This window comes from Onychomys torridus, chromosome 9 (assembly GCF_903995425.1).
Source record: "Onychomys torridus chromosome 9, mOncTor1.1, whole genome shotgun sequence".
NCBI classification, from domain to species: Eukaryota; Metazoa; Chordata; class Mammalia; order Rodentia; family Cricetidae; genus Onychomys; species Onychomys torridus.
This window is the reverse complement of record NC_050451.1, coordinates 27,257,209-27,284,944: the sequence shown is the minus strand read 5'-3', so window position 1 is coordinate 27,284,944 and position 27,736 is coordinate 27,257,209. Positions and strand designations below refer to the sequence as shown.

Genomic DNA, 27,736 nt, shown 5'->3' with positions numbered 1-27,736 from the left:
TCTTATTTGGCCACTTCCTCTTCCTGAGGCTGACTACCAAAGTCCAGCAAACAAAAACCCCCTTTGGCTCACCTAATTAACATGCTCAGTTAAAATTAAACATCTCATCCTAACACAGGGTTTCCCCCTTTACCTTTATAAACCTCCATTTGCCTATGTGCCATGTCTGTCTCCTCTCTATCCAGAGGCAGCCCTCTGTCTCTCTGGGACAAATATCCTGTTCCCTTTCCCTTGTCCCCTTCCCCTTCTCCCTCATCCTCTATCTCCTTTACCACCAATTCCTGGCCCATTCTAACGTAGACCTCCTGTTTTTCTTCCTCTTAAAACTACACCTTGCAAGGTCATTTGCTGCTGTTTTCTGCCTGAGTCAGAAGCAGCCACTTTAACCTTTCTTCCCATCTTAATAAAGGATCTCTCTGTGAAAACAGGTGTTTGGGTTGGTTTGTGCCTAATTCAGGGTCTGGGAGGAAGCCCCCACTGTTCACCCCTGGCTTGTCTTAAAAGAGCATGTCAAGATGATGGTCTGCGTGTCCTGTCTCCTAGGCTTTCCTGCTCTTGTGCATCTTGAGAACCAAGTTCTTTTGTGCCTGGCATTTTGTGAAATTCCAGGAAAACAGACTCCATTCCAGCTGCCAGATGAGCTGCCCCTATCCAGATCCAGAACCCATGCTGAGACTAGACCTGTACAATCCTAGAGAGAACTACAGCAATTTGAGAGGCTGGACAGTTCAAATTCAGCAAAAATAGAATTTAATCCTGCTCAAGTGTAGGCAGCCAGTCCTTCTGGAAACAACCACGGACAGTCTTGGAAGGTCTCACTTGTCTCCTTCACAGCTGGTTCCACAGGCCCTGTACAGCTGCCCATCTCCAAGCTGGTCCTTGTGGGGTAGTGGGAGGCTGTTGTTTCCTCAGAGAGGAAAAAAGTCACATTGTGTGGCTTCTCCCTTTCTTCTCCTAGTCAGCTCCTATCAGCACAGATCCAGCAATCCTGGGCTCTGCTCTCAAGTCAGTTGGGCCTTTCCTTGGCTCCCTGGCCCGGAAGGGCCATGCCACCCTAAAACACCTTCCGTGGCACACAACCCTCCAGCTCTAGTAACTCCGGCCATCCTTCATATTTGTTTGTTTCTGGATTGTTCTTTAAGAACTAGGGAAAGAAGAGAGATGTTTCAGACAGTGGGCAAGGCTGTCTAGGACTCATGAAAAAGCATTTGCACGGGCCCTTAACACTTGGGGGGCTCTCTTACCTCTGCCATAGCCTCATTTTACAGAGAAGAACCACAGCTTGCTTGAGGTTTCAGAAACAGGGTTGGAGCCTGTTAAGCCCCATGGAGGCACCAAGGACTGGGAGAGTTGGAGAGCTGCCACCCTTCTCCAAGCCTCCACTAACCTCCTTTAAGCCCCAAATCACAATAATAAAAGCATGGAAAAGAAGAATCCTAGCAATTATTGAGCATCTGCCACATGCCTGGCACTACCCCAAGCTGCCTTACATATTTAATGTACACCGTAGCCCCGGGAATATGGTTCCATTCTACTGTGCAGGTAACTGAAGCATAGAGAGGAAATGCCACTGTATATGTTTCCCCCAGTTGGGAAATTCTTCATGTGATTTCTCTAATGTGTAACCAGTATGGCAACACAGGATATCTTTGGGGCCTTGCTGTATGGCCATCTGCTTTTGATGGATCTGGACCATTTCCAACAAGGAGGAAGAAAGAGTCCCCGACTGACCAGTGCAGCTTAGCTTTGCTCAGTGTCCTGACTCCTTTGTGTGTGCTAGCACCCAGTCCAGAACCTGCATTCTCACCCAGAAGTCATGGATATTCTCTCCTTTCTTCTCCTAGATTAGGCTCTTTTGAACTAGGCCTGATTTCTAAATGTGGGTGATGGTTAATTTGATTACCCATTGGCTGGGCTGAGAAGTGGCTAGGAGGTCTATAAAGTACAAATATTTCCAGAGAGGATTAATGAAAGGGGCAGTTACTAATCCAAGCCATACCATCCATAGGTTGGGGGCCTGGATAAAAGCAAAAAGGAGAAGCCATTAGCCTGGACATTTGCTCTCTGATCGCTGGCCTCCAGGAGATGAGCAGCTTTGCTCATCTCAGGGAGGACCATGATGGCCCTCCCTGATGGCTCTGTGTAGCGTTTCGGACAAAGATATAGCTTATGGGAGTGACTGTCCTTCCACCCCTGCAGCTCCTTGTCCACTTAGCCCTCACTCATTCAGGGGCAGCCAGGAACCCACCTGCTCAAAGGGGCTTTTATTCTTGAGGTCTTTGGCACCTAAGAAGACCCAGCTGTCCCGGAAGCCCAGCTGATTTGCATAGGAACTCCCCAGGTTGGAGAAGATCATCCTGATTTTGTCATTCATTCTGCAGAGGACCAGAGAGAATAGTTGAGGCAAGACTGAAGGACATTGATGAGGGGGTGGGAACAGGATGAGGCTCTCAATGACCCCCCCCCCACTCTCCACCTGCACACATAGCACCTGCCTTCTGAGGCTCTCAAAGTTCACTGGATTGGGATAGGGGCTGAGGCTCCTAAGAGAGCTGTGGGTGGGACTGGAGAAGGGTTTGGACAGTACTGCTCTGTAGGGAACACAGAACATTGAAAAGGACTAATGAAAAGTGGGTCTACCCTTCTCCTTTGTGGAAATCATCATAAACACATCAACATGGCCACAAGTTTAACAGTGGGATCCATTCTGAGAGATGTGCTGTTAGGCATTTACACTGATTCAGTGTGTGAACACCAAGAGTGTGTTCACACAAACCAAGCTGGCTAGGGCATTCACTAAATGATCTGATTTTAATGGGTTCATACAGTGAGTCATAACAAGCTATGTAGCACAAGTGGATGTTTTTCTTGTTCTCATGTATTTGTACATACATGATTGCATGTGTATGGGCACACATGTCTATATGTGCATATGCATGTGTATGTGTGGTGGACCAAGGCTGATATCGAGAATATTTTTCATCACTCTTTTAATTTATTCTTTTGAGTCAGGGTTTCTCAATCAAACACAGAGATCACTGATTTGGCTAGCTTGGCTAGCCTGCTTGCTCTGATAATCCTTTGTCTTGCTTTCTGAGGCTAGAATTACAGGTTGGCTACTATGTCTGCCTATTATTGATGTAGGTTCTGGGAATTTGAACTCAACTCTCCACTCTTACTCAGAAAGCTCATTATCCATTCAGCCACCTCACCAGCCTAATGAATGCATGTATTTATTTTGCTCACTCAGCCCTAGAGGGCGAGAGTTGTGGTTTGAATAAGGTCTCCAGGAGGCTCATATACTTGAATGCTTGGTCACAGAAAGTAGAACTGTTTGAAAGGATTATACAAATTAGGAAGCGTGGCTTTGCTAGAGGAAGCATATCACTGGGGATGGGTTTTGAGATTTCAAAAGCCTGTGCCGGGCTCAATCTCATTCTCTCCCTCTCTCTACCTGCAGATTAGGATGTAGCTCCCAGCTCCTTCTCTAGGACCATGCCTATCTGTCTGCTGCTATGCTCCCTGACACAATGATAATGGACTAAACCTCTGAAACTGTAAGCCAGCCCCAATCAAATGCTTTCTCTTATAAAAGTTGCTGTGGTCATGGTGTCTCTTCAGAGCAACAGAAGACTAAGATAGTGAACATTCTTGCAAGTCATTAATATTTTTCACACCATCATTTGTAATGCAATGTGTCTTTTTATATGCATATATGATGTGTCATTATACTATAATTTCTGTAACCAGCCAGTGGCCATTGGACGGGGAGACTTTGCCATCATTGTAATATAGGTCACAGCATACCACCCAGAACATCATTTCCCAGACTTCCCTGATTCTTTTCTCAGGATAATTAGCTGAAGGGGGGGGGGGCTTTCAGAAGAGTAGGAGAGTGTGTGCAGGTATTTGGTTTGCATTACCAAGTGGAGGTGACATTTCCCACTTACTTAGTGCCTGGGTCATCATAGGAGGCCACCAGCACCAGCGTGCTATCTGGAATTTCTTCAAGGAAGTTCATCAGGAGTTTGGGTTCTGGGAGAGGAAGAAAAGAAAGGCACTGGTCTTTAGGAGAATTGCTGCTGGATCCTTATTCTCTTCTACCCTAATGACTCAGAGAGGACCTGGGCCAGGCTGATGGGAAACTCAGAAGTCAGACTGAGGCAGTATGATGGATGTAGTGTTTCCTGCAGCATTTATCTGAGGGCAGGAAAATGTGAGAACATAATAAGGGGACTTCATTCATGTGACCTGGAGTGGTGACTAGACATTGGCATTTTAAGTGCCCTGGTATAGGGCTAGGCTATAGCTCACTTGCCTGACATGCACAAAGGTCTGAGTTTGACCTTGTGTGATGGCACACACCTGCAGTCCCAGCACTTGGGAGGTAGAGACAGGAGGATCAGAACTTTGTAGATCTCTGCTGTCCAAGGCCTCATGGCATCTTCTAAATGACTACAGACAGTCTAGGCTGCTGTTCATCCTTGGTTACATGAGTTTGAAGTCCCCCTGGGCTTCATGGGGCTCTGTCTCAAAACAGCTCTCTGGGGTCTTGTGACAAGGATGAGCAATAGCTCTGCTTATGGCATCTTAGTGCAATTTACACGTGATAATCTGGGGCATACAATACATGCCTTTGAATGGAATTATAAATTGTTAGCAGAACTGGATACATAATTTGTGGGGTCCAGTGCAAAATAAAAATGCAGGGCCATTGATTTCAAAATGGTTAAGAATTTAAAAACTGACTATAGAGCATCAAACCACCAGCGAAGCTGTTCATGGAACTCAGATGCCTGGATTCCAGCCGAAAGAGACCTACTCTGCCTGTTGTGCTAAGGCAAAGGGGCAGTAATGTCCTAAGAGTCAACCATATATATGCACAGAGATTTAAGAAAATAAACCAAAACTCATCTATTTGGAGAAGCAACATCTGCAGAGAGATGGAGAAGAGGGCACCTCTCAGAGTCAAAATTGCTAGGAAGTGAAGAACCAGTGCTTCAGGCATATCCCTTGGGCTACATCCAAGGTGGTGTGCAACAGCTCTCTAATTCCCCAGCTGGCTTCATTCTTCTTCTGTCTTACTGCTTGGTGTACCATGGGCATTTCTTGAAACCAGATTCTGCATAAGCCACTATACTCAAACCCTCTTCTAAGGATCTGTGCCTGAGTCTAACTCAGACCCTAGGAAGGTGTCTAAAGCAGAACAACTCTCAAACTTCCCATCCTTGCATCCACAAGTTCCCTTCTATTCCACAGGAGGGGGCTCACCACCACGACCTCAGTGCCAACAGAAGTGCCTACCTCCAGAGTACATGTCAAAGCTGCCTTTTCTCAGCACCTGTCCTGTAGTTCCTAGTGAAAAGAGAGTTATTACTTCCCATAACATGAGTCATCTTGCTGAATCTGGCCCATAGGTAGTGTAAAGCCTAAAACCAGAGTGAGAACTGAATGAAACTGGATCTTGTGAAGGTCATCAGGGGTACAATAGGGGCCTAATACTGTCTGTGCTGGGGCTGATTTGAGAGGTAGAATATACTGGCTGAACATCCAGAGCTCAACAGAATATAGCCACTCAGAATCTGTGTTCTGCCATGACAGCTGCTCACACATGAGTTAGCAGTTTACCCTTAATTTTTGCATAAATTCAATGGGCTGTTAGTTTGAAATGGAATATATCTAAAACAGTAAGTGTACTAGATATATTTTCTGTAAAACTATACTAGGGCATATTTATAACGGTTTCCACATAAGTGGGAAATCTGCAAGCCAAATCTTCCCACTTTTGGAGGCCGTGGAATTTTCAGTGACAAATGGTCCTCAGATTTCGGGGGTCTGCATTGCTTTTGTGGTTTTTGGGCAAATACCCTTAGTGATCTGGAGGAAAGCCACTGGTCTCAGCCTTTACCACTAGATGGTAGTATTGCAGAGGATTTGACGGTGGTGCACTTGCCAGGTCTAGTAGCAATTCTCCCTGTAAATCGGAGCAGGCTCACCTGAAGAACCCTCACAGGCTCAGAGCCATATGGGGCTTTACATGGGGTCTTTAGAAGGGGTCATGTGTCTCTGTGAGTATGCTCATTTGTGAGTTTCTAGAGTCAGGGTAGAGGTGAGCAGCATAATCTGAACTGTTTCTCAAAGGAAGCTCTGCACAGTGAGAGGTTAGGGACCAACCATATTTAACTATGGCTAATTATTATGTATGAGGAGCCTGAGGCCCAGATCTATATACACATGCCTAGAGACACTGCAGTCCAAGGAGGCTGCCAGCTGGAGTCGGCCAGATGTGGGTTCAAGTTGTACAAAGTATATGCTCAACATGATGGCTTTGTGATAGGCCAGACGGGAAGTCCCAGTCTGGAACCTTTCTTCCTTCTTCCCTTCCCTGCTGTCTGGAAGGGGTGTCTCCTTTTCTCCTTGCTGTTTTGTTTGTTTGTTTTTTGTTTTTTGTTTTTTAACTGCAGTTGACCATCTTCTGCTCTGGAACCTTCTGTGATTACACCTGCCCCACATGTTGCACCTCTGTTCCCTTACTGTGGTACCCATAGGGATCATGAAGCCAGGGCCTGGCTCATGCTAGATTGTGTTCATACTTGTGGAATGAAGAGTGATATGCAATCAACATGTGATCTCACTCTGCCACTGTGTGCCCACTGTGGCTTTATGTGTGTTGGTCTAAGCTGGAGTGGCCTTGAGGGTTCACAGCAGTGAACTCTTCAGCAGGAGCCTGGGTTATCAGGCCTGTCTGATCTGCTGCTCTCCCAGTCCAGCCTTGCCCTGTCCTGAGTTCTACAGGATGACCCAACAGGTGGCAGGTCCCTTTCCTGGGTCTCAGGTGTGACACCAGCCACTTACCATTCACCAGAGCAATGTTCAGGCCTCTGCCCACGTTGTTTCTCACTGGACTCATGATACTGCAGATGAAGAAGGAAAGTAAACTAGGCCAGTATTCCCAGGAACAGAAGGCATACTCTGCTTTTGTGATGAGACCTTGAGAAGGTTTACCCAAGGGGCCCAGGTCAGAGGTATTAGTGTTTCGAGATATTTGATTATACTGTGTAGAGACAGCCACTGTGATTGGTTTAATAAAAAGATAAATGGCCAATAGTTAGGGAGGATTTTGGGGGCAGAGGGGATTCTGGGAAGAAGGGCAGAGTCATAAGGAAATGCCAGGGACACAGAGCAAGCAGCATTGGCTTTATACAAAGTAAAGATAACTGAGCCACATAAGAGAACATAGATTAAAAGATATGGGTTAATTTAGGTTATAAGAGCTTTTAGAAACAAACCGAAGCTATCGGCCAAGATTCCATAATTAATAATAAGTCTCCATGTAGTGATTCAGGAGTTGGCTGGCAGGAGAGAGAGACTCCCTACACACTGGAAAACACATGTAGTGGCTTGGGCTGTGGGATTTCTTCCAGAAGGCTATAGTGGGCTGCATTATTTGTGTGGTAGCCCATTAGTCCATGGCACATTTGGGCCGGTCTGCACAGATAAAGAGGCAGAGTTTCTGTCTGGGATTTTGAGATGCTAGGGTAGGGTGCTCTCCCACCCCAGGATTCAAGAAAGTAGAGATTGGAGATTTGCCATCCTAGAATGTTTGGTTCCCCTGTGGAGACCACCTGAGTTCCCACCAGCTCAGCCTCCACGGTCTGTGTTCTCTTCCTCAGGATGATGGTATTTTATACTCCCAAGGCAGCAAAGAACCAGTCTGGGAATGCTCTCATCCTGGTGAGGCGCTAAGGTGGTGCTAATTTGTCAGAATGTGTGGCAGCCGCTTTCATCCACAGAGTAGTCCCATTTTCAGTGAAGGAAAAACAGCCAATAGGAGAAAACAGAGCCAAGGATGATGTGAACGCAAACTTGATGTGCAGTTTAAGCTGCTTGATCCTGCTCACCCTGAACCTCTGGCTTCAACTGCACAGACCAATGTTGACCCTGTTTTGCCTAAGCAAATTGTGTATAGGTTCAGCATCATGTTGGAAAGACCCATCTGTTCTCCATGGCAGGATAAACATAACTGACAAGGCTTGGAATGGATCATAGATTTTCTCTTACACCAGAAACCCAGCAACTTGTCTGTTAGACAGACCTGCCTTCAGTTTGGCAGGTGACCCTGATGGAGCCTCACTGTTTTTTGTTTTGTTTTTGTTTTTGTTTTTGTTTTTTCTTCTTCTTCTTTTAGCAACAACAGCTCAACTACCTGTGCAGGGAAAGGAAGTAGACAACAGCAAGGGTAGCTGAGCTGGGAGCTCTTTGGCTGACTGCTATTTGTGACATATACCTGGTGTCAAAGGTGACCTGGGAAAGCCATGGGCTTCCTCACAGGCCTGCTCTGACATGACTTTTCCAATGGATGAATGAATGAATTGACATGTAAGCAAAGAAAGACAGCCACTCTGAGTACTTACATTTCATTTTCAAAGCACATAGAGGGGCCCACAACATTGGCAGCCCCACTGCTGACTTTGAATGCGAAGAAGTTGTCTAAGCAGGGCTTGCTGAGCCCACACTTGGTCTTCGGGGCACCTGGGAAGGTAACACAGAGTTCTCACATCTGGGGAGGGGACTGGGCCTTAGGACTTTGTTCTTTTGGGGGCTCCATAGGGCCTCCACCAAGAGCATCCAAATACACAGCACTCTGGCTGAGGGTCTGGCCACCCCAGAATTAATCTGAGGGCTTTCTAAGAGAGGCTGCTTCTGCAGAGCTTGCTGAGATGTGCCTTGCTGGATCATCCCAGTAGATTCTGTGCCTGGGCTTTGGTCCTTCTTCATAGGCTGAATATGGAGCCTACTGGCTTGGCTTTGGGCCGGGGAGGATGATATGGATAGTAAGATAGCAGGCTGTGGGTCTTCTTAGGCCTCATTGTCAGGGAAGAGTCTAGGCTCCAGGGACCACAGCTGGAATTCCCAGGACTTGCTCAGCCAACTGCAGCTAAGTCTGACAAGCTCTGTGTCAATAGGACAGCTTAGACAGGCTTTTCTGGAAATGATTTCCTGTCCATTCAGCCTCCACTATCAGGCTGATGCATGAAGGGAAGTGATGCCCAAGGGGAGATCCCAGGGAAGCCAGGATATGCTTTCTGAGCTATGGCTGAAGGAGCTGTCTCCATAGCTGTTCTGAACCCTGGTGCCATTGCTCTGAGTATTGCCAGGAGCACTGTGTGTGTGTGTGTGTGTGTGTGTGTGTGTGTGTGTGTGTGTGTGTGTGTGTGTGTTGAGGGAGAATAAGAATATCAGGCACTATAAACAGCTCTTTCACCAGTCTGCTATGTAGTTTTGCTAGAAGCTTCTCCAATTATTTTTTGTCATTGTCAAGTCAGGAAGTTGGCAACCAGAGTGGACTAGTAGGCTGGCGCTCTCTCTCTCTCTCTCCCCCAAAGATTTATTTATTTATTATATATACAATATTCTGCTGGCATGTATGCCTGCATGCCAGAAGAGGGCACCAGATTTCATTATAAATGGTTGTGAGCCTCCATGTGGTTGCTGAGAATTGAACTCAGGACCTCTGGAAAAGCAGCCAGTGCTCTTAACCTCTGAGCCATCTCTCCAGCCCCCAGAAGGCTTTCTCTTAAATATCAGTTTGGACCTACTGTGAAAGGTTTAATGATAAAACTCTAGAAGCTGGCTATGGGTTTGGAGAGTGAGGATGTGGGAATTGACTAGTAAAGTCTGCCATGCGATCAGGAAGGGTAGAATGTAGCATATATGCCAGAGTTTTCTATTCCTTTCAGTAGATGATATATGCAAGATGTCATAACTCTTGGTGTCTGGTTCAGAATTGGACTGAGGGGACTTCAGAGGGATAAGATCAAGGGTAAAATGGTTTATCTTCATTCTTGCAGTGCTGTGTGCATTGTGCTCTCATGCCTTTTTAAGTCAATAAAATACTAACCCTGAAGTTCAGCTCTCTTTGGAGTTACCATACTGGGTTAGGGGTTGAGGGACTTGGTAGGGAGGCCTTATGCAAAAAAAGCTGTTGGGGGGATGGTATCTGGACTCTGGACTCTGGATGGGTGTGTTTAACTCCCCTACTTATCACTACAACTGTTTGGCCTTATCCAGGAGATTTCACTCCCCTGAGCCTGTTTTCTTACCTATAAAAGGGAAACACTCATGGAACACACATGGGGGTGTGTTAGCTTTATATGAGATGCCTGTGAGGACAGAATGCATCATCTGGCTCAACCTGAGCTAACATCAGTAGCAGCCATACTCACTGCCTCTAACTTCTTTGTTCCTTGGGAGCCCTGGTCCTTGCTGAAGCCCTCTTTCAATTCTGGCTCATGACAGGATGAAATTCTAGAGGAGACAGGATCCCTCTGGTCTAGACTACCCAGAAGGAATTGCAGAAGGGAAAGAGTTGAGCCACCTTCCTACTGGTCTGAATGGCTGAGAGGGGCCACCCAGCCCCTGCTTCTGGAGGCACCACTGTCACAGAGGAGTGGGCTAGGGAGACTCTGGATACCTGTGTTTCTCTGGGGCCTGCAGCACTGGGAATAGAGACCTTGGGACATCCTGCCTGAGGGCAGATGAGGGCATGGGGCTGTGTAGATACTCACGGATCTCCTTGGAGGGCACCCCTGTTTGAGAGAATGAATCTGGTTAGTGAAAAGTTACTTAGGCCTCTTGCAGGAGGAGGAGGGGGCTGAGGGCTGGGCAGTGGGAACACACACTTTGATGTGGTTCCACTGATGGGAATTAGCTCTCCTGTTACATCTGGGAGCTTTCTCTTACTTGCTGCTGCCACCCACTTATAAATTGGTGCATATGCATGTACACTCATGCATGCACAGGCAGAGACACTCATGCACAGGCACATACATGCACATAAATGCATAATCAACACACATGCATAAACATAAATATGTAAAGACACAAATTATTCATGTTTAAAATCAAGTTGTGCTATGCTGTGAGAAACCTGGAGAATGAGCCTTAACCCTGTGTGTTTGGTGGGTGTGATGTTTAAGCACTATGTGGCTCAGTTTACTTGACAGCACATAGAAGGCATCATATCCATCTTCACTGGGCTGTGGAGAGGATCCAGTGAGACCCTGAGGATCTCAGTGAAAGACAGAATTGTGCTGCTGCTGCTGGTGCTGTGGCCCTTGGGTCATCTCTTTCTTGAATGCTTATCTGTGCTAGGCCTGAGGGGTCCTGATTACTGCCTGGCATCTTGTCTCACTTTGTCCTAGTTCTTTCTGGGTTTCTAGGTCAGGTGTCCACCATACTGTGGTGGGTCCTAGAGAACAGGTTCCTTCAGAGAACACAAAAATGCCTGGGAAGGAGTATGCCTATCCCAGCAAACAACCAAGGCTGAGCCAACCACAATACCATCATTCTCTGGAGACAGAGCTCTTCTCTGAGTTAATGTATTCTCTTGGCCCTGGTGTGTGTGTGTGTGTGTGTGTGTGTGTGTGTGTGTGTGTGTGTGAAGAAGTGCCTTTTTCAGTTCTAATATGGCCATCTGGACAGTTGGTAGCCATCATGTATCCTAGAGAGAAGCTGACCATGAGTGTAGCTTCTTCCTTGTTGAAGGAAGACAGTACCTAGGGGACTGGGGATGTGGCTCAATTGGTAGAGTGCTTGCCTAGCATGCACAAAGCCCTGGGTTCAGCTTCTAGCATCCCATAGGTCGGGTGCAGTGGTGGCCATCTATGATCCCAGCACTCAGGAGGCAGAGGCAGGAGGATCAGAAGTTCAGTGTCATTCTCTGTTTGAGGCCAAGCTGGGCTACGTGTGACTATTTTCAAAACACAACACAACATCAGTACAATATCCAAGGGTACAGTAAGATGGGCCCTGGAGGCTTTGTGGTACTCCTGGAACCAACTCTACCTGACTTCCCAATGAAGAGACTTAAGAGATACTGTTTATACTGAAACTAGTTAGAGTTGATTCTGTGTCTCATACCTAGTTTTCCAGGTAAGCCTGGAGTTCTTAATCTCCACATCCCTGTACTGTGGGCCTTGGTGGCCTGGCAAAGCTGGTGAGCTTCTCAGAGTAGTCCATCCTCACTCCCTTGGGATACTTAGCACTTTCTTCTCCAGCAGAGCTTAAGTTATTAAGTGCATAAAATAAACCAGATTGGATTATGAAGGAAACCAGTTATTATCATCTTTCTGTATAATAGTGATAATATATATTTCTGTTATATATAGGCTTTAGTATCAGCACATAAAATCATAAGACAGGGGTATGTCCCCCAGGGCAGGAGCCTGTGAAATGAGGGGAAGTTGGCCCATGAGTCTGGGTAGCTGATGGGTTTCTGTCTGTTTTCCCCACTGGGCACATCCTGCATTTCTGCAGACTCTGAGTTAGGGGAACACACTTCTGTTTTTTGGGAGCATTGTAACTAAGTCTGTTTTTCTGTCTTAGACCATAAGCAGGGGCCACCTATTCCTTATTTTGGGTTTCCTGTGATCCTATACAGAGCTTAAGGCCTGATGCTTGTAAGTTGGAGTTATTGGTTTGTCAGCTCTCAGGTAATTGAACTTTGAAAGATTCAGTTACTGGATGAAATCTCGACAAGCATTACCTACTGCATTCTGACTGTGGCTCTGTCTTATATGAGACACCTTGACCCTCCTGAAAATAGCCTGGTTCACATCTCCTTGAGGCCAGCAGGCAGCAGAATCCGTCAATGGTCTGTAGAAGCAGTAAGTATCCTTGGATTAGGGACATGGCAGCAACTAAGTGTCTATATAAATGAAGTCTCAGTGTAGGCTCTGTGTTTCAGATGACAAGAGGCAGATGGCACAAGGGCTATCAAAACCCTCCATTGTGGAGTTGTGCTAAAGATGGGGTTCCTGCTTTCTTACTGTCTTGGGAAGTTGGGAGCCATTTTGGTCCTTGGAGATCATGTTGAACTCTGTCAATGGTAGTGGTTCTCAGTTTCCCAGAAGACAAATCTAAGAACACACACCCCTTCCCTTCTCTCTTGAAAGAATTTGAATATATACACCCAGACTCTCTCCCTGTTCTGACATCTCTAAGGGAGAGCTTGGATTAGTTTCAAAAGTCTCCTTGACTTTCCATTTTCTCAGAACACGTATGGAACCATACCACAAATCATGTATGAGTCTATTATACAACCACATCAAGGACCACTCTCTGAGGGTATTTGTGCATCTTAAATGAGACTGAGTAGGTAAAACAGTAAGAATTACCCATCTACTTGCTTATCCAATCATTCATTCACCCACCCATACATCTATCCATTTACTTACCTATCTACCCACTACTCATCTACCTACTTGCCATTTTATCCATTCATCAGTTCATCTATCCATTTACTTAATGATCCTTCCACTTACCCACCTATCATTCTATTCATCTATCCATTCAGTTATCGATCTTCCCACCCTCCTGTCCTTCTATCCACCATCTATCTACTCACTCACTCATTTATTCATTCACTTACCTATCCATTCACCTATACATCCACTCCTATAATTTTGTCTACCCATTCATCTGTCTATCTGTGCACCATAATGTAGCCATCCATTCATCTATTTATTATCTATTCATTTATTCACCCACCTACAAATCCACTCAACCATCCATCCATCCATCCATCCATCCATCCATCCATTCATCCTTCTTTCACTCATCAAATACTTGTTGGCATTGCAATAGCCACAAAATCCTTGTGTTCAGGAAAGTTATATTCTAGGAGGTGGAGTCAGGAAATAAATAGGGAAACAAATTACACGATGATGGTGTTTGGAAAGAAATAGGCTGACATGCAAGAGGTAAATGAAGGGGACAGGCTACAGCTGGAGCTGGGGAGGTCATGGAAGACCTTTGAGGTGGTAATGTTTGAGCACAGAGCTGAAGGTGAGATGAAGCAGTCATGCAGGCCCTGTACAGAGATGGTTTAAAGCAGAGGGGACAGCAGGTAGGAGAAGCCATTCATAACTCAGTATCATTTCTTCTTCACTCAAAACTCAGACAGTATTATTCCTTCTTTCCTTCCTCTGTCCTTCCTTAGACCAGGGCTTTGAAATACTTCTGTGTTCCCATGGCTTCAGACTTCCTGGCAGTGCACAATGCCAGTGCACAGCTCAGCACATCTGTTTGGCTCTTGGGTCACTCCAGAAGAGAGGTGCTCATTGCACCATCCCTGGTCTGCTTATTATGGGCCATGAGCTCCACTTACCTAGCCAGCGTGGCAGACGGATGGTTTTCTTGCTGAAGCTGATGTAGCTGCGGAGAAAGACCCACAGGGCAACCAGGGTGAAGATGAAGGCCACAATGCGAATGAGACCTGCAAGTAGAGAGAGACTCTGCCAGATCATGTGACACACCCCAACAGGAGGCTGCAGTGCAAAGCCATGTGTGAGTTCTTGCCAAATTTCAGCAACAATACCACTATGAAAAACCCTCTATTGTAGGTATAGGTCATGTCCACACTAAGAGACTATGTGCTGAGTCCATAAGAGTCCATGCTGGGGTCGGACAGTGAGATCATATGATTAGATTTTGTGAACATTTCCCAAATAGCCATTGTGAATGAGTTGAGAGTGTTCTTCCTTGGGCTCCAGTCAGCTTTCTAGAGAGAACCCATAGAGCTGTATCATGGAGTCTGTACTATGTGCAGGAGTTCATGCTCTCCGAGCTAAAGTCTGTCAGTCCCAAAGAGTAAATATGGCAATGATCTTACCATAAGGTCCCTGGCTTCCACAGTTCCCGCTGTACCCACAACCCTCCCTCCCATTTAGCCTCTCTCACATCATCTTGTTTCTTTGCAAATACCATCATCACACTACTTGGTTGTTACTTGACTTTCTTGAAGGCCAGAGTTTTATTTTGTATATAGAACATGTACTAATAAGTATTTGATGAATGAAAGAAAAACAGATGGATGAATGGAATGGCAGATGGGTAGATAGATGGATAGATAATGAATGAGTAGAAGAGTGGATGAGTGGGTGGAAAGATGGATGGATGGGTAGATGAATGGCCTAGTTTGTTGGTATTATAGTCATAGTAGTAGGTAGTATTCTGGTGGCTTGGGGAGCTGGGGATGTCTTCGATATTTTTAATCATCTCAAAGCCATCACAAATAACCACACAGTGGACTTGTTCAGCAGTTTCAGAACAGGCATAGCTCCCAAGCCTCTCCTGCCTCACAGACTCTGGCTCCTATCACTAACTCTGGCTCCTATCACTAGGGAGCAATCCCTTACCCGGGAAACAAACCAAGAGTCCACCCCTTGCAAGGATCAGAAAGTGTAGCCACATTATTTCATTTGGTTTGAGGGATATTCCTTGTCTTCTGGTACAGAAGAATTCTTGCAAAGCAGAATTCTTTTCAGGCCCCGGTCCACTCATTCTGTGCCAGGTACTATACTGACAGCTTTAAGATAGACCATCTCAATTCATCCTCCCATTAAATGTCTGTGCTTGCTGATGGATTACTTCACAGATGAGGAAACTGAAGCTGCATGTTTCCTATGACCACTTGGTAGAAGTGAGGTTTGGAACCCAGGCAAGTAAGCTGACCCCAAATCAGGGGCCATGCTTTCTCATAGTTACCTGAGAGGATAAGTGGGGAGTGTGTATTGCACACACTCCCATTTCATTGCCTGTACAAAGGGGTTCATTTGAGGGTGTGCCCCAAAGACTTCTGTTTTATTGTGCTGCCTATGGTATGAGCACCCTGAAACAGCCCTCATTGAGGATGGTATGTGGCCTGACTTCCAGCCAGAGCCAGGTGTTTCTAAGCTGGCAGATGGGGTCACTGGGCAGTAGCTGTTTAGCTCCTTCAGCCTGTAGGTGTGTCCTACAGGACACAGGCAGCCTAGGAGAGGCTACGAATGTAACCCAACACAAAAATCGTAAACTTAAAATCATTTAAAGATTTTTTTTTAAATGAATGGAGAGATGGCTCAGTGGGTAAAGTACCAGCATAAGGACCTAAGCATAGGTCCCCAGCATATGTCAGAGCCAGTGCTGGGGTGTGTGTCTGTATCCCCTGCAGTAGCAGAGGAGGGGGGCAGAGACAGGCAGATCCCAGGGGTTCCATATCTGGAGAACTCCAAGTTCAATGAGAGGCCTTGTCTCAAAAAATATAGTAGAGATTGAGAACATCTGACATTGACCTCTGACTTCTGACCTCTATGCATACCTGTGCACACATATGTACAACACACCCAACACTTACTATTTATTTATTTATTTATTTATTTATTTATTTATTTATTTATTTATTTATTTATGTGTTTATTTATTTAAGTAACTAATTAGTGGTTCTAAAGTGTGGGCGTTGTAGATGACAATATTATGTCACAATGTCCAAAGGTTGGACACACTCAGAGGGATGGAGTCGTGCCCTCCTCCCCCATTCTCCCAGGTTCTCCTGAATGCTGTCCTCCTGGAGTTCCTGCTGGGACCTTTGACAGGAGATACTGACTCACCCCTGAGACTGGGATGGGTGGACACTGATGACAGAAAAACGAATTTAGAGCACTGTCCTACCTGCCACTCTCATCCTGCCAAGGAAGAACGGCTTGGAGTCAGCGTTAACCTGTGGAGGGAAGAAAGTCGGTTACAAACTGGCCTCTGGGGTCTGAAGATCAGGGAGGGAACTGAAACTGAGTCTGGCATCTAGAATCCTTTGGCTTGGGTTCTCCTTGTCTTTCCTGATTAGGGGAGCAGGTTTTCCTCCCCCTGCCTTGTGCCTCCCTCACTCAGTGCCCCAGTGAATACAGAGATCACAAAGTGGAGGAAGGTGCAACTTGGAAGACTTGATTCACCTTTATTCCTGCCCCTCTTCCTTCCTTCCTCCCTTTCTCCACCTCTTCCCCACTCCTGCCTGACTGCCCACCTACTCAGGGCTGTCAAGCCAGTAAAAGCATCAGGGAACAAGCACAAGTGACTTTGGTTGAGGTATAGAGACATGAGTAGCCTGGCCTGGCATCCTGCAGGCAAGCCAGGTGCTGTATGAAAAAAGAATCTTTTCAGGGATTAGTAAGGGCAGCTCACATGGTTAAGCCCAAGGCCACTCAGCAGAAGTGAGAGGAGGGATTTGGACACATAGCCACAGCTACTGGATCCCCTGCATCCCCTCAGGGTCCCACTTCTAGTACTTTCTGTTTCAGAAGAGGGCTTAAACCAGAATTTTCTTCTCTTTTGCTTCCCAGGCAGGGTCTGGGTCATCCTTCCCACACCCCCTGTGTTGCCCTTAGGCACTGGGCAGTTGCCAGTAATGTGATAGCTTTGAAAGCTTGGAGGCCAGGGGTAATTAGAGGGAAGGGCTGGGTGGTGGTGAGTTAGGCCCGGGGCAAGTGGCCTTTTAAGTCCGTTGTAATCTCATTGCCCTTCTCCCCTCCTCCTAGAATTTTCATTTTTCCAAGACTCCATCTTAACAGACATCATCTCAACAGTCTCCAATGTCCAACTGCCAAAGGCTCTCTTTGGTGAGCTGGGGCTACATCACAGGGCTCTAACACCCTTCTGCATCAGGTCAAACCTCTCTGGCCTCCCTGTTGTCTTCATGGATGTTCTCACATTTAAACAATGGTCACAGCTACCGAAATCTCCAGGGAGGGCACCTACTGCTCTACGCTCCCCCGTCTCCTGAGTAGAGTCTGGGTGCCTACCTTGCTGTGTCTCCCCCTCTTCCACCCATATCTCCTCTCAAGAAAGCTTCTGTAGACCCTTTAGCTTCCCTCAGATTCAAATGACAACTTTGTTTTCAGATAAAAGAAAAAAGTATATCACAAGGGGTCCTTAGGAATGTGACTTGTAGCCCAGGGGCTTCCACATGAGAACTGAAGGACATTCTGTGCCCGCACCATGTACATATTGGGCAGAAAGGATAGAAGGGGGGGCAGGGATAGGTCACAGAGTGTGCAAAGAAACAGAGCTGACCCAGTCAGGGGTGGGATGGGCTGAGGAAGGAAAAAAAAATGAGGCAGAAGCAGAGATGGAAGGTGGTAAGGATATGAAGGAGGCAGAGGGAAGAGCAAGGAGTGTTGGTGGATCCTTGAGATATGGAAGAACCAGGCAATGTTTAGAGGAGAAGAGAGGGATAGAGCACAGAAGACTGGCTGGGTAACCAAAGTTGGCAGGAGCTGGCTTCAGGGTTGGGGTGGGGAGCAGCAGGGCAGTCCTGCCTTGGCCATGGGCTCTCCAGCCTAACGTCCCTCCTGCTTGAGTCCCTAGCTGCCCACCTGATGCGCGAGGAGCTCTCTGGCCTCCAGAGTCCCCAGTATGCTTGTTGTGGCAGACGTTTGTGTTGTGGGACCAAAGGTTAGGACTGGTCTGCTGGTGAAGGGGGGAGGGGTTTGTAGGGAGGGGAAAGATACCAGGAACAGGTAACCCAGGGAGGGAGAGCATTTTCTCCTTATCAGAACTGGTAATTCAGGTTGCAGAGTTGCAGGGCAAAGGTCTCCTTGTTCTAGAAGCAGCCATGCCTGCGTGGCCTAGATACAACTAAAGATTCACCTAGCAGGTAGGAAAGGTGTGAGGGAGGGAATACAAGAAGGGTTGTAAGGAGGGCCTGAGCTGCTATGAGCTGTGCCTTTCCTCCCTGACCAGAGAGCCCACCAGCACCTCCACGTCCTTGGCCTCTCCCTCTGTCCTGCCCTTCCCACACTCCCTGCTGATTTCTGCCTCCAGATCAGTTTAGGAGCCTCAAACACCTTCTTCTCTTCAGAAGGCCTGTGTCCTGCAGGCCCAGAGCTACAAGAACATTGAGGAGTGCTCAATATATATTCAGAGATGGGGTGAATTGAACCCTGTGCAGTCATGGAAGGGTAGGATGATACCACTACCACATGGAGAAGGAGGTGGAAGTTCATAGAGACCACACAGCATATTGTGGATTTTATTCCTGAAGCACTTTCTGAAAATCAGTGTGAAGCTGGGCTGGGCACCAGTCAGGGGTAAGACTGTGACAAGTCACACTCAAAAGCACCCTTGAACTTTGCCCTTACTGGTCTTTTGTGTGAACACTGTTACTAAGAGTCTAGTCTGGAACAATCTTACTCAATTTGCAGGCCTATGGTTAAAAACTACTTTCCCTGGGAAGTCTTCTGTGACTCTGCAAGTTGTTCTGGATAGAGGCACATTCATCATGTTTCCCTGCCACATGGGGCTGCCCCATGGGGCCTTGTTATGTCCTTTGTGATTGCTTTTGAAGTTAGCATGTGACTCAAACTGTTATGTCCTTTGTGATTGCTTTTGAAGTTAGCATGTGACTCAAACAAGACCAATCTGAAACTTTACAGATGGTATATAGAGGTCAGGAGAGAGGCGCTAAGAGACGCTTCTGTAAGTCTGGGCTGGTGGGGCCAGTGTGAAGACCTGGTCATAGAAGAGTTAAACAGTGACAAACTTGTGATGCTGAGAAAGAGGCTGCATCTAGGTCAGGCAGACGTAGGCTTGCTGCCTGTGAACTGTGGCTCATTAGATACAGCTCTTGGAGCTTTGAAAAAGAGGTGATGTCTGTTGTGAGAGTGGGCAGGCAGCAGGCCACCCTGTCTAGAGGACTGTGCTGGCCTGAGAGCGAGCACCAGGCTGTTTTGCTTACAGGGCTCACTTCTTCAGCTCTGTTTGTGTTCCTCCTTGGCATTATTCCCACAGGGATGTTTATTCTTTGTGGAACCGAGGTATCACCTCAGCATTTCTGCCGGCTGCCTGTGACATTTCCTTGCCCTTCTTTCTTTACAGTGCTAGGCATTAAACCGAGGACACTGAGCATGCCAAACATGTGCTTTAATACTAAGCTCTACCCTAAACCCCCAATCTCTATTGCCACAGTTCTTAAAGGCTCCGCAGGATCCAGGATGTCAGTTTCTTCCTGTTTCCTGAGCTCTCTGTACACAGGTGATTTTCAGCCCAACCACAACCTGCCTAGAGGCAAGGTGGACAGAGAAAGGAGAGACTCTCCATAGGCCGAGGATGAACTATCAAGGAGTGGTCAGAGCATCTCATCATCATCGTTAACAAAGTGAGACCTTCACTTGTTAAATTCTGACTCTTGGAGCGTTTCTGCCATCACAAGGACCCTCTATCAAAGTACTTGGAGTGCTTCATGGCTGGCCAGAGCTTTTGGCCAGCTCCCCTGCTGCCTGCAGCTCTGTTAGACAGTCTTTATTCATGGCCCAGTGTTGGCACCAGGCACGTGGAAGGTGTGCTGAGAATGAAGGAGAGGGCTTTCTGCACACTGGGCTTCTTCCTGCACCAAATGGCTTCTTTTTATCTTCCATCATTTCCCCATCAAGCTAGACTATCCAGAGGACATATCTGGACTTTAGAATCCACTTGGCTTCTGCAAATTTAAGCCCTGGTTATTTCCACATCATTCTTGGCCATTTCACAGACTGAGTGAGTCACAGAGGCTGCAGATCACTGTCCTTGCAGGAGATTCTACCTGTTCTCCCATCCCTGCCAGGTGGGCCTTCATTGCTAGGGATGAACACTTTGGGACATGGAAGTCTTGCTAGGGCAGTGATAGCATCTGGGGGGCATAGCTCAGGGGGAGGAAGATGGAGCAAGGTGGAGACGGGATCGAGAGTGCAAACTAAGACTCTTAAGAGACTGAGGGATATATGCTGATCCTGTAGGAAGCTCAGTCCAGGCCCAGTTGTCCATAGACTTTATTTTCTAATCACCTCTGTCCACCCTGAATAACTAGCCTGTGTGAGGCTACCATTCTTTCTTGGATAGTCCTTTTCCCAATGCACTGATATTTACAGGAAGTCATTGATGATGAGATATGCAGTGAATAAATCCATAAACAATAAGACCGCTGGTGAGAACAATTTGTCCCAGTGCCATTTATTTAGGAAGGAAATCACTTATTATTCCCATAATTCCCTGTCCTTGCTATTTATCTTGTAGAGAAATTTTAAAAATGTGTAGGTGCTGCTTGGTTTTTATCAACTTTACACAAATCTAGACATGTCTGAGAAGAGGGAACCATGATTGAGAAAATACCTCCATAAGACTGGCTTATAGGTAAGCCTCTGGGCCTTTTTCTTGCTTAGAGATTGATGGGGGAGATGCCACCCATGAGCAGACGGTCCTGGGGTGTATAACAAAGCAGGCTGAGAAAGTCATACGCAAACAAGTCAATGTGCAGTACTCTTCTATGGCCTCTGCTTTTGTTTCTGCCTTCAGGTTCCTGCCCTGCTTGAGGTTTTGCCCTGGCTTCCCTCAGTGATGAAGTGTGATTTGAGTTATGAGATGAAACAAACTCTTTCCTTCCCAAGTTACTTTTGATTGCAGTATGTTATCACAGCAATAGAAACCACAACTAAGGCATTATGTACCTTTGTGTTTATGTGCTTGTGTGTGAGAATGCATGGGGAGGCCAGAAGAGGGTGTCAGATCCCCTGGAGCAGGAGTTACAGAAAGTTGTAAGCTGCCTGATGTGTGTTGAGCCATCTCTCCAGCCCCTATTTATTGAAGAGATTTTATTCTCCCAGTTCCTGGGGCATTTCCCAGGAAAAGATGACAAATACTCTGTACTAGGCACTGTGTAACCTTGAATTATTTTAACAAATTTAATCCCACAGCAGATCAGTGAAGACTCTGGGGAAACTGAGTCACAGAGTGATCAGGTCACATAGCTAAGAGTCAGAAGAAGAAAAGATTTCAGGTGAGATAGTCTGTGTCAGGACCTCACTTTTTCTTCTTTAAATTTAAGATCGTCTCAGATTGGCCTCAAATTCTATACACAGCCTGGGCTGGTATTTCAATCCCTCTGCCTCAACCTCTGGAGGGTTGGGATTACAGGCATGTGCCACCATGCCCCCTAGGAGCTCCTGTGCTTAATCAGTTATTGTAGGTTGGGTCAGGTTGGAAATATTTTGGGCTTTCTAGGCTGTTTGTTTCCAGAGATGACAATTCAGCCTTGCTACTTTTTGTTTGTTTGTTTGTTTGTTTTTTTTTTGTTTGGTTTTTCAAGACAGGGTTTCTCTGTGTAGCTTTGCGCCTTTCCTGGAACTCACTTGGGAGACTAGGCTGGCCTCGAACTCACAGAGATCCACCTGGCTCTGCCTCCTGAGTGCTGGGATTAAAGGCATGCGCCACTACCGCCTGGCTTTCAGCCTTGCTACTTGAGCAGGATGGAAACTGTAGACATGTAAATGGGTGGATGTGGATGTGGATGCATGCCAACAAAGCTTTAAGAAAGAGGTGTTGACTGTGGACTTAGTTAGCTAGCTTGTTATCTAGTGTAGTTCTGTTAGCTAAAGGTACACATGGGCCTGGGAGTTCCCTGACCTGAGGTGTGGCTCAACTTAGGTGATGGAGAAGGAAGATGTGCTTGGGGTAAGAGGAAGTTTCTAAGGTTCTGTTTCCATTTTCATCCTCCTGACTGGCAGGCCAGTCCAGGAGGCAGATCCATGAAAACCTGTTCACTTTGATGGCAAGCTGCTTGTCTTCTGTCTCTATGTAGGTTTTAGGAGGTCATTCCTTTCAGTATATCTGACAGAGGTCATGGTCCGATATGCTTTCCTCAGTGCTCCCTCTCTCCTCCCCCCAGCTGCCCCGGGAGGTCCTCAGTAAGATGATTGCCTTAGTCCCATTCACTCCCATAAAACTTCAAGTGGCCCAGGAGCTGGGAGTCCATAATGCAGGGTGGTTAACAATAAGATACGATGCAGCCTCCTGTGGCCTTTACCATGGTACTGCAGGCATCGTCCTCTCTCAACCTGTTTTCTTTTCTTTCTTTCTTTCTTTTTTTCAAGACAGGGTTTCTCTGTGTAGCTTTGTGTCTTTCCTGGAACTCATTTGGTAGCCCAGGCTGGCCTCGAACTCACAGAGATCCACCTGGCTCTGCCTCCTGAGTGCTGGGATTAAAGGCGTGTGCCACCTCAACCTGTTTTCTTGTCTGTACATGCCCATCATCATGCCTAGCTTAATGGAAATTAAGTACAAGGATGCACCCAGATGCAGCAGTCCATACAAAGGATGTGCTTCTCAAGGGACAAGTGGAGGTAATGCAGCAGGGCCCCTGCTCTCATCTCTGGGAATGCCGTACATACCCTCAACTTTGCCATGACCCTGTGAGCCCAGAACAAGATCCTTTCTGAATGATGAATGGGCAGTGGAGTTGCCCAGATACTCACAGAGCAGCTGGAGAAAAGTGGAATACATCTTACCACACAGCCCTTCTGTTTCCCTCAATTGGCTGAGAGAGCATGGGTAACTTCAAGGCCTGGACATCTTCAGGTAAGCAGTTTGAGTCACCAGAATTCTCTTTGCTGAAAGTCTGGCTGGGGTCATCAGAATACCAATTGGATTATGGTGGGACTACCTGTACTGTCAAGGTTTATTTCCTGGCCATAGCAGGCTTGCTGAGAACTTGAGTCACTTCAAGTAGGTCAAGCATGAAGAAATGTACTCATTTGTAGGTAATTTGGTTTCTATCAGAGGCAGATCAAAAACTCTGATAATTCAAGATGGTTGCCTCTTGGGAATGTGCTTGGATATGTTTCATCTAGAAAGCTCTATGACCCAGATATCTGACCAAAGAATAAATAATCACAACACTGATTCTAATAAGCACAATAATTGTTCTGCCAACTTTGAGCCCTGAGTCACCACTTAACTTCCCAACATTTTGGTCAGGATTCTTGTTTACAAACTATATTTTTACCAGTGAGAAATTGTAACCCAGACAGGTTAAGCAACTTGCCCAGTGTCAGTTATGTAGAATGGCTTAGGCAACATTGCTATCCTTTAAGCAAGGCAGGAATTATACAAGTGGTAGCTGCATCTGTTGCCGTGGGGAACTGTCTAACACCCAGAATCCATTCTCTGTTTTACTGGTGAGCATTCTGACTATCATTTGGGAAAAGACTTGTGCCTTCTGTTCTTTTGGATAGAGTTGACCCTGTGATTCTAGGATGGCCATATGGCCCAGGCTTTGATGAAGAGAGGGCATGACATTTTTTAATCACAGACATAGGATCATCCATGGGAAGGTGACCAGGCCAAGATCTGAGCTTTCCAAAGATGTTCCAGCAAAGAAAAGCTGCCTTTTGGGTGGGATCTGAAGTCCATATGACTCAGAACTAGAAGTTTTGAGGACATCTTTCCTACCCTGTGGGGACAGCTTGCTGGAGGATAAGGCAACATGGAGACAGAGTCCTAGCAATATGTCAGCCATTCTCAGACTTCTCTGTTTACATGCCAGTGTATATCTTTTATTTTTTCCTCATTGACATGCAAGATTCCTGCCTAAAATACAAAGGTTTTCTCACTTACAGAAGTGAGAAAGTTTCAAGTTAAACTCCCATCCTGTCTCTTCCCCTCCAAAGTTTGATCACAGGGCTAAAAGAATCAGGCCAACTCCCTGTGTCTTCAACAACAGCTTCCTCCCCGATGTCAGCTCTAATGAAGCCACCTTTCCATTGCCCGCTTCGCTGGAGGAGTCCTATAGGAAAACCTAAGTCCTGGGCATGGTTCCTGTAGGCAGACTGTGTTGATTCTACTCCTTCCACCACACTTCCGCTCTTCTGTAGCGTTGTCTGCCATAGCTGCCTCCAGTCCTGTTTGCTTGAGACCCTAGACTTTGTGGAATGTAGCCTCCTTTGCAAAGTCTTCCTGGTCAAAAATTCTGTCACTACCATTCCAAGCCTTTCCACCTTTGGAAGGTTGCCTTTTCTAAAGGTTGCTTCAGTACTTCACCTGTAAAATGGGGCTAAGTTATATTTAAGTGCTCAGTGCCATGCTAGATGCAGAGTTGACCCCATGTGCATCGCCTGTCATTTTATGATTGTTGCTGGTATTGATCACAGAAGCTGCACCCACCTGTTCTGGTTTGCCTGTGAGACATCCTCCAAAAGCTCATGTGTTGAAGGCTGGTCTCCTGTGCAGCAGTGTTCAGAGGTTCAAATCCAATCACTATGGGGGTGACTGGACCACGAGGGTTCTAACCTTAGGACTGGATTCATCTATTAAGTCCATAATGTAATGGGTTATTAGGAAGTGGTGGACACTTTAAGAGGTGGAACCTAGTTGAAAGAAGTAGGTCATGGAGGTGTGACCCTGAGGGGCACCCTTTGTCTCCAACCTCTACCTCATGCTCTCCCTCTGCGCTTTCTAGTATCACAAAATGATGACTTTGCTTCACTGTGCACTCCACGCCATGATGCCCTGCCATGACACAGGCCCTGATCCATCAGAGCCAAATGACAACAGAGTGAAAACATGACCCAAATAAACCTTCTTTTCAGTTGATTTTCTCTGTCACAGTGGCAGAAAGCTGACCCACACGGCATGTCTCTTGCAGCGCCATCACCCGTTTTACCCCCAGTCTTCAGAGTGACATTTTGATAGACTGTGAACTGTCTGAGATAGCATTTTGTCATTTCTAAAAGCCCAGTGCCTTGCACAGTGCCTAAGGCACAGTAGGCAAGTAGGCACTGAGCGTTGACAACAGTACCAGCATGTGTGGTTACCTGCTCTAAGCCAGCCCCAGGGTGAGGGCTTTACACTATCAACTTGCAAATTCCCATCAGTCAAGCCTCAAGAGATATGTTAATGTCCCCAATCTTTATCTTAAAAAAAAAAAAAAAAAAAAAACCAGAACATGAATTCCAATAAGTTAATGGATTAAATTTATCTACTGTAAAGCAGATGACCCATTCTTTGGAGACAGAAAGGCCGAAGCAAGTACAGACGATGAAACAACGGCCCACGAAGACACAGATGAACAAAAGGTAGAGCTGGGATCCAGATACCAAAGGTACGGGAGCTCTCTCCGTGACTTTAGACTTCTTGGCTGTTCCCTGGGGAGGAAACTGAAGCATTCCCACCTGCCTTTTAGCACCTCCAAAGGATCGGTACCAGCCACTGGAGGCTTCAGCACCCTCTCCGAGAGCAGCCCTCCTACAGGCTGTCCACTGTCTACTTGAAGCCACATAAGCTCCTCTATTAGACAAACTGGTTTCATCTGGAGGAGGAGCAGCTTCAGACTAAAAAAAATGTTAAGACACAACTTCGAGCTGGGCAGTGGTGGCACATGCCTTTAATCCCAGCTCTCGGGAGGCAGAGCCAGGCGGATCTCTGTGAGTTCCAGGCCAGCCTGGGCTACCAAGTGAATTCCAAGAAAGGCTCCAAAGCTACACAGAGAAACTCTGTCTTGAAAAACAAAACAACAACAACAACAAAAATCCCCCCAAAAAAGTGCCAATGAGGAGGTTAGGCTTCTTAGATCTGCAGATCCCCAAATTCCTACTGGAATAGAGCAAACATCTGGGGCCAACTTGCATTCAAGGCAATAAACTCAGAAGGGACTGTTTAAATGACCACAACACAGGCTCCAGGCCCCCAGGTGCATATCAGCAGACACACAGAAGCCAAACTCTGCCCTATAGCTGTGCTTAACCTGGGTGTAACACTACCTGATCTCACCTTTGACCACTAGCTCTTCCCTGTTCTGGTCTGCACTGCCCCTTGTGTCCCCACTTCCCTGCCTCCAAATCTTCCCACCTTCTAAGTCCACACTGCCTTAGCATATGTAACCTCTTGAGAGAAGTCCATCCCTAACTCCCAGGCCATCTCTACAGCATGTGGCAAAATTTGATAATGACGATCATTGCAGGTTGTTTTTTGCTTTCTGGCTGGAACAGAAGTGCTCAACAAATATTCTGTGAGTGAACCATCTGTAGGGACACTCCCTGCTGTCTCACAGGCACTGTAGCATAGTTCCAGGGCATAGACTTTGCAACCACTCTGCCTGGGCAGATGAAGACTCTCAGTGCTTAAGCTCCCATTTTCAGAGTGGGAGTAGTAACCCTCACAGAGGATGCCACATGGAGAACATTTAGCACGTAGCTGGTGGGTGCTATGTTCTATGCTTTATCGATTCCTATCACAGATGTCTGTCTAATGGGCAAGAACTGAAGGGACTGAACTGGGTGGGATATTCAGTCCTTCACTCCCATTTCACAGATGAGAAAAACAGATCTTAGTGAGAGGAAGCAGCCTGACAGTGCATTGCTAGAAAATCTCTCATGACTACATACCTTTGTCTAACATTTTAGGCCAATCTTTTCAGAGATAAATGAAATTTGTGGCCAGAGAACATCCTGTCTCTCTTTACTCATTATTCAAATACTTGTAGAACTTGGTGTTCATCTAGAATATATTTTTCTCTTTTAAAAGCACGTATACACAGGTGAATTAATACATGTGGAGATTCTCTGTGGTCAAAGGATAATATCTACAGTGTGGGTTTTCAAATCCCAGGCTTTTGAACCCTAGATCTTATCTTTGTACCCACAGCAGGCATAACTAATCAATTGCAGCATGAACTGCACTGAGTGCTAACCTAGCCTTCCCCTTGGCTAATTGTCAGCTGGGCTAGACCCTCTCAGTGTATTCCCCCTCTCAGTGTAGTTTCAGAAATTTCTTCAGTTATGTAGTTTCCTTTTTCTTTTCCCCTTGCTTTCTCTCCCAAGCATGCTTATTCTTCATTTCCCATTCCCCACCCCCTTGCTTCTACCATTGTTTAAAAAATGTGGATCAAGAGGAGGTAAAGACCTCTCCAGTCTGGCAGAGCTGTTCGTACCTGAGGCTCAGGGCTCCCTCTTCCCTACCTTGGCGGAGAAGGGGTGATGAATCAGCTGATGATGCCTTCAGTCCTGGCCCAACCAACTGCCTCCCTGGCCTGGCTGCTGACAGAGCCGCCTCCTGGTTCTTGGAGGGGTTGTGGCCTTCCCTAGGTAGTTGCCCTCCTCTGGATGCAGCTACCCAGAGG

The 27,736-nt window shown here is 46.5% G+C and overlaps 1 protein-coding gene across 4 annotated transcripts; it reads right to left on the bottom strand.

Annotated features, from left to right (window-relative positions):
• Positions 1 to 762: 762 nt before the first annotated feature.
• On the bottom strand, positions 763 to 27,736 carry Fam3d (FAM3 metabolism regulating signaling molecule D). Of its 4 annotated transcripts, none has more exons than XM_036199550.1 (10): positions 27,548 to 27,736; positions 16,492 to 16,540; positions 14,171 to 14,278; positions 10,569 to 10,589; positions 8,415 to 8,532; positions 6,856 to 6,914; positions 5,305 to 5,355; positions 3,951 to 4,035; positions 2,249 to 2,375; positions 763 to 1,144 (listed from the first exon to the last, which is right to left on the bottom strand). In XM_036199550.1, exons 2-10 carry the CDS (start codon positions 16,502 to 16,504, stop codon positions 1,055 to 1,057), a joined length of 672 nt encoding a protein of 223 aa, XP_036055443.1. In that variant the 5' UTR covers positions 16,505 to 16,540; positions 27,548 to 27,736; the 3' UTR covers positions 763 to 1,054. The 4 variants fall into 4 exon arrangements, with proteins under 4 accessions (XP_036055443.1, XP_036055444.1, XP_036055445.1 ...); XM_036199551.1 differs by having other exon boundaries at positions 27,576 to 27,736; XM_036199552.1 differs by lacking the exon at positions 27,548 to 27,736 and adding an exon at positions 24,784 to 24,801.

Excerpts from the sequence above, each read along its gene's own strand:
- Fam3d (XM_036199550.1), bottom strand. Across the intron at positions 6,915-8,414 it reads ATGTGCTTTGAAAATGAAAT|TATCATGAGTCCAGTGAGAA; the intron begins GTAAGTACTCAG and ends CTTCATCTGCAG. Across the intron at positions 4,036-5,304 it reads CTTTGACATGTACTCTGGAG|AACCCAAACTCCTGATGAAC; the intron begins GTAGGCACTTCT and ends TTCCTCTCCCAG.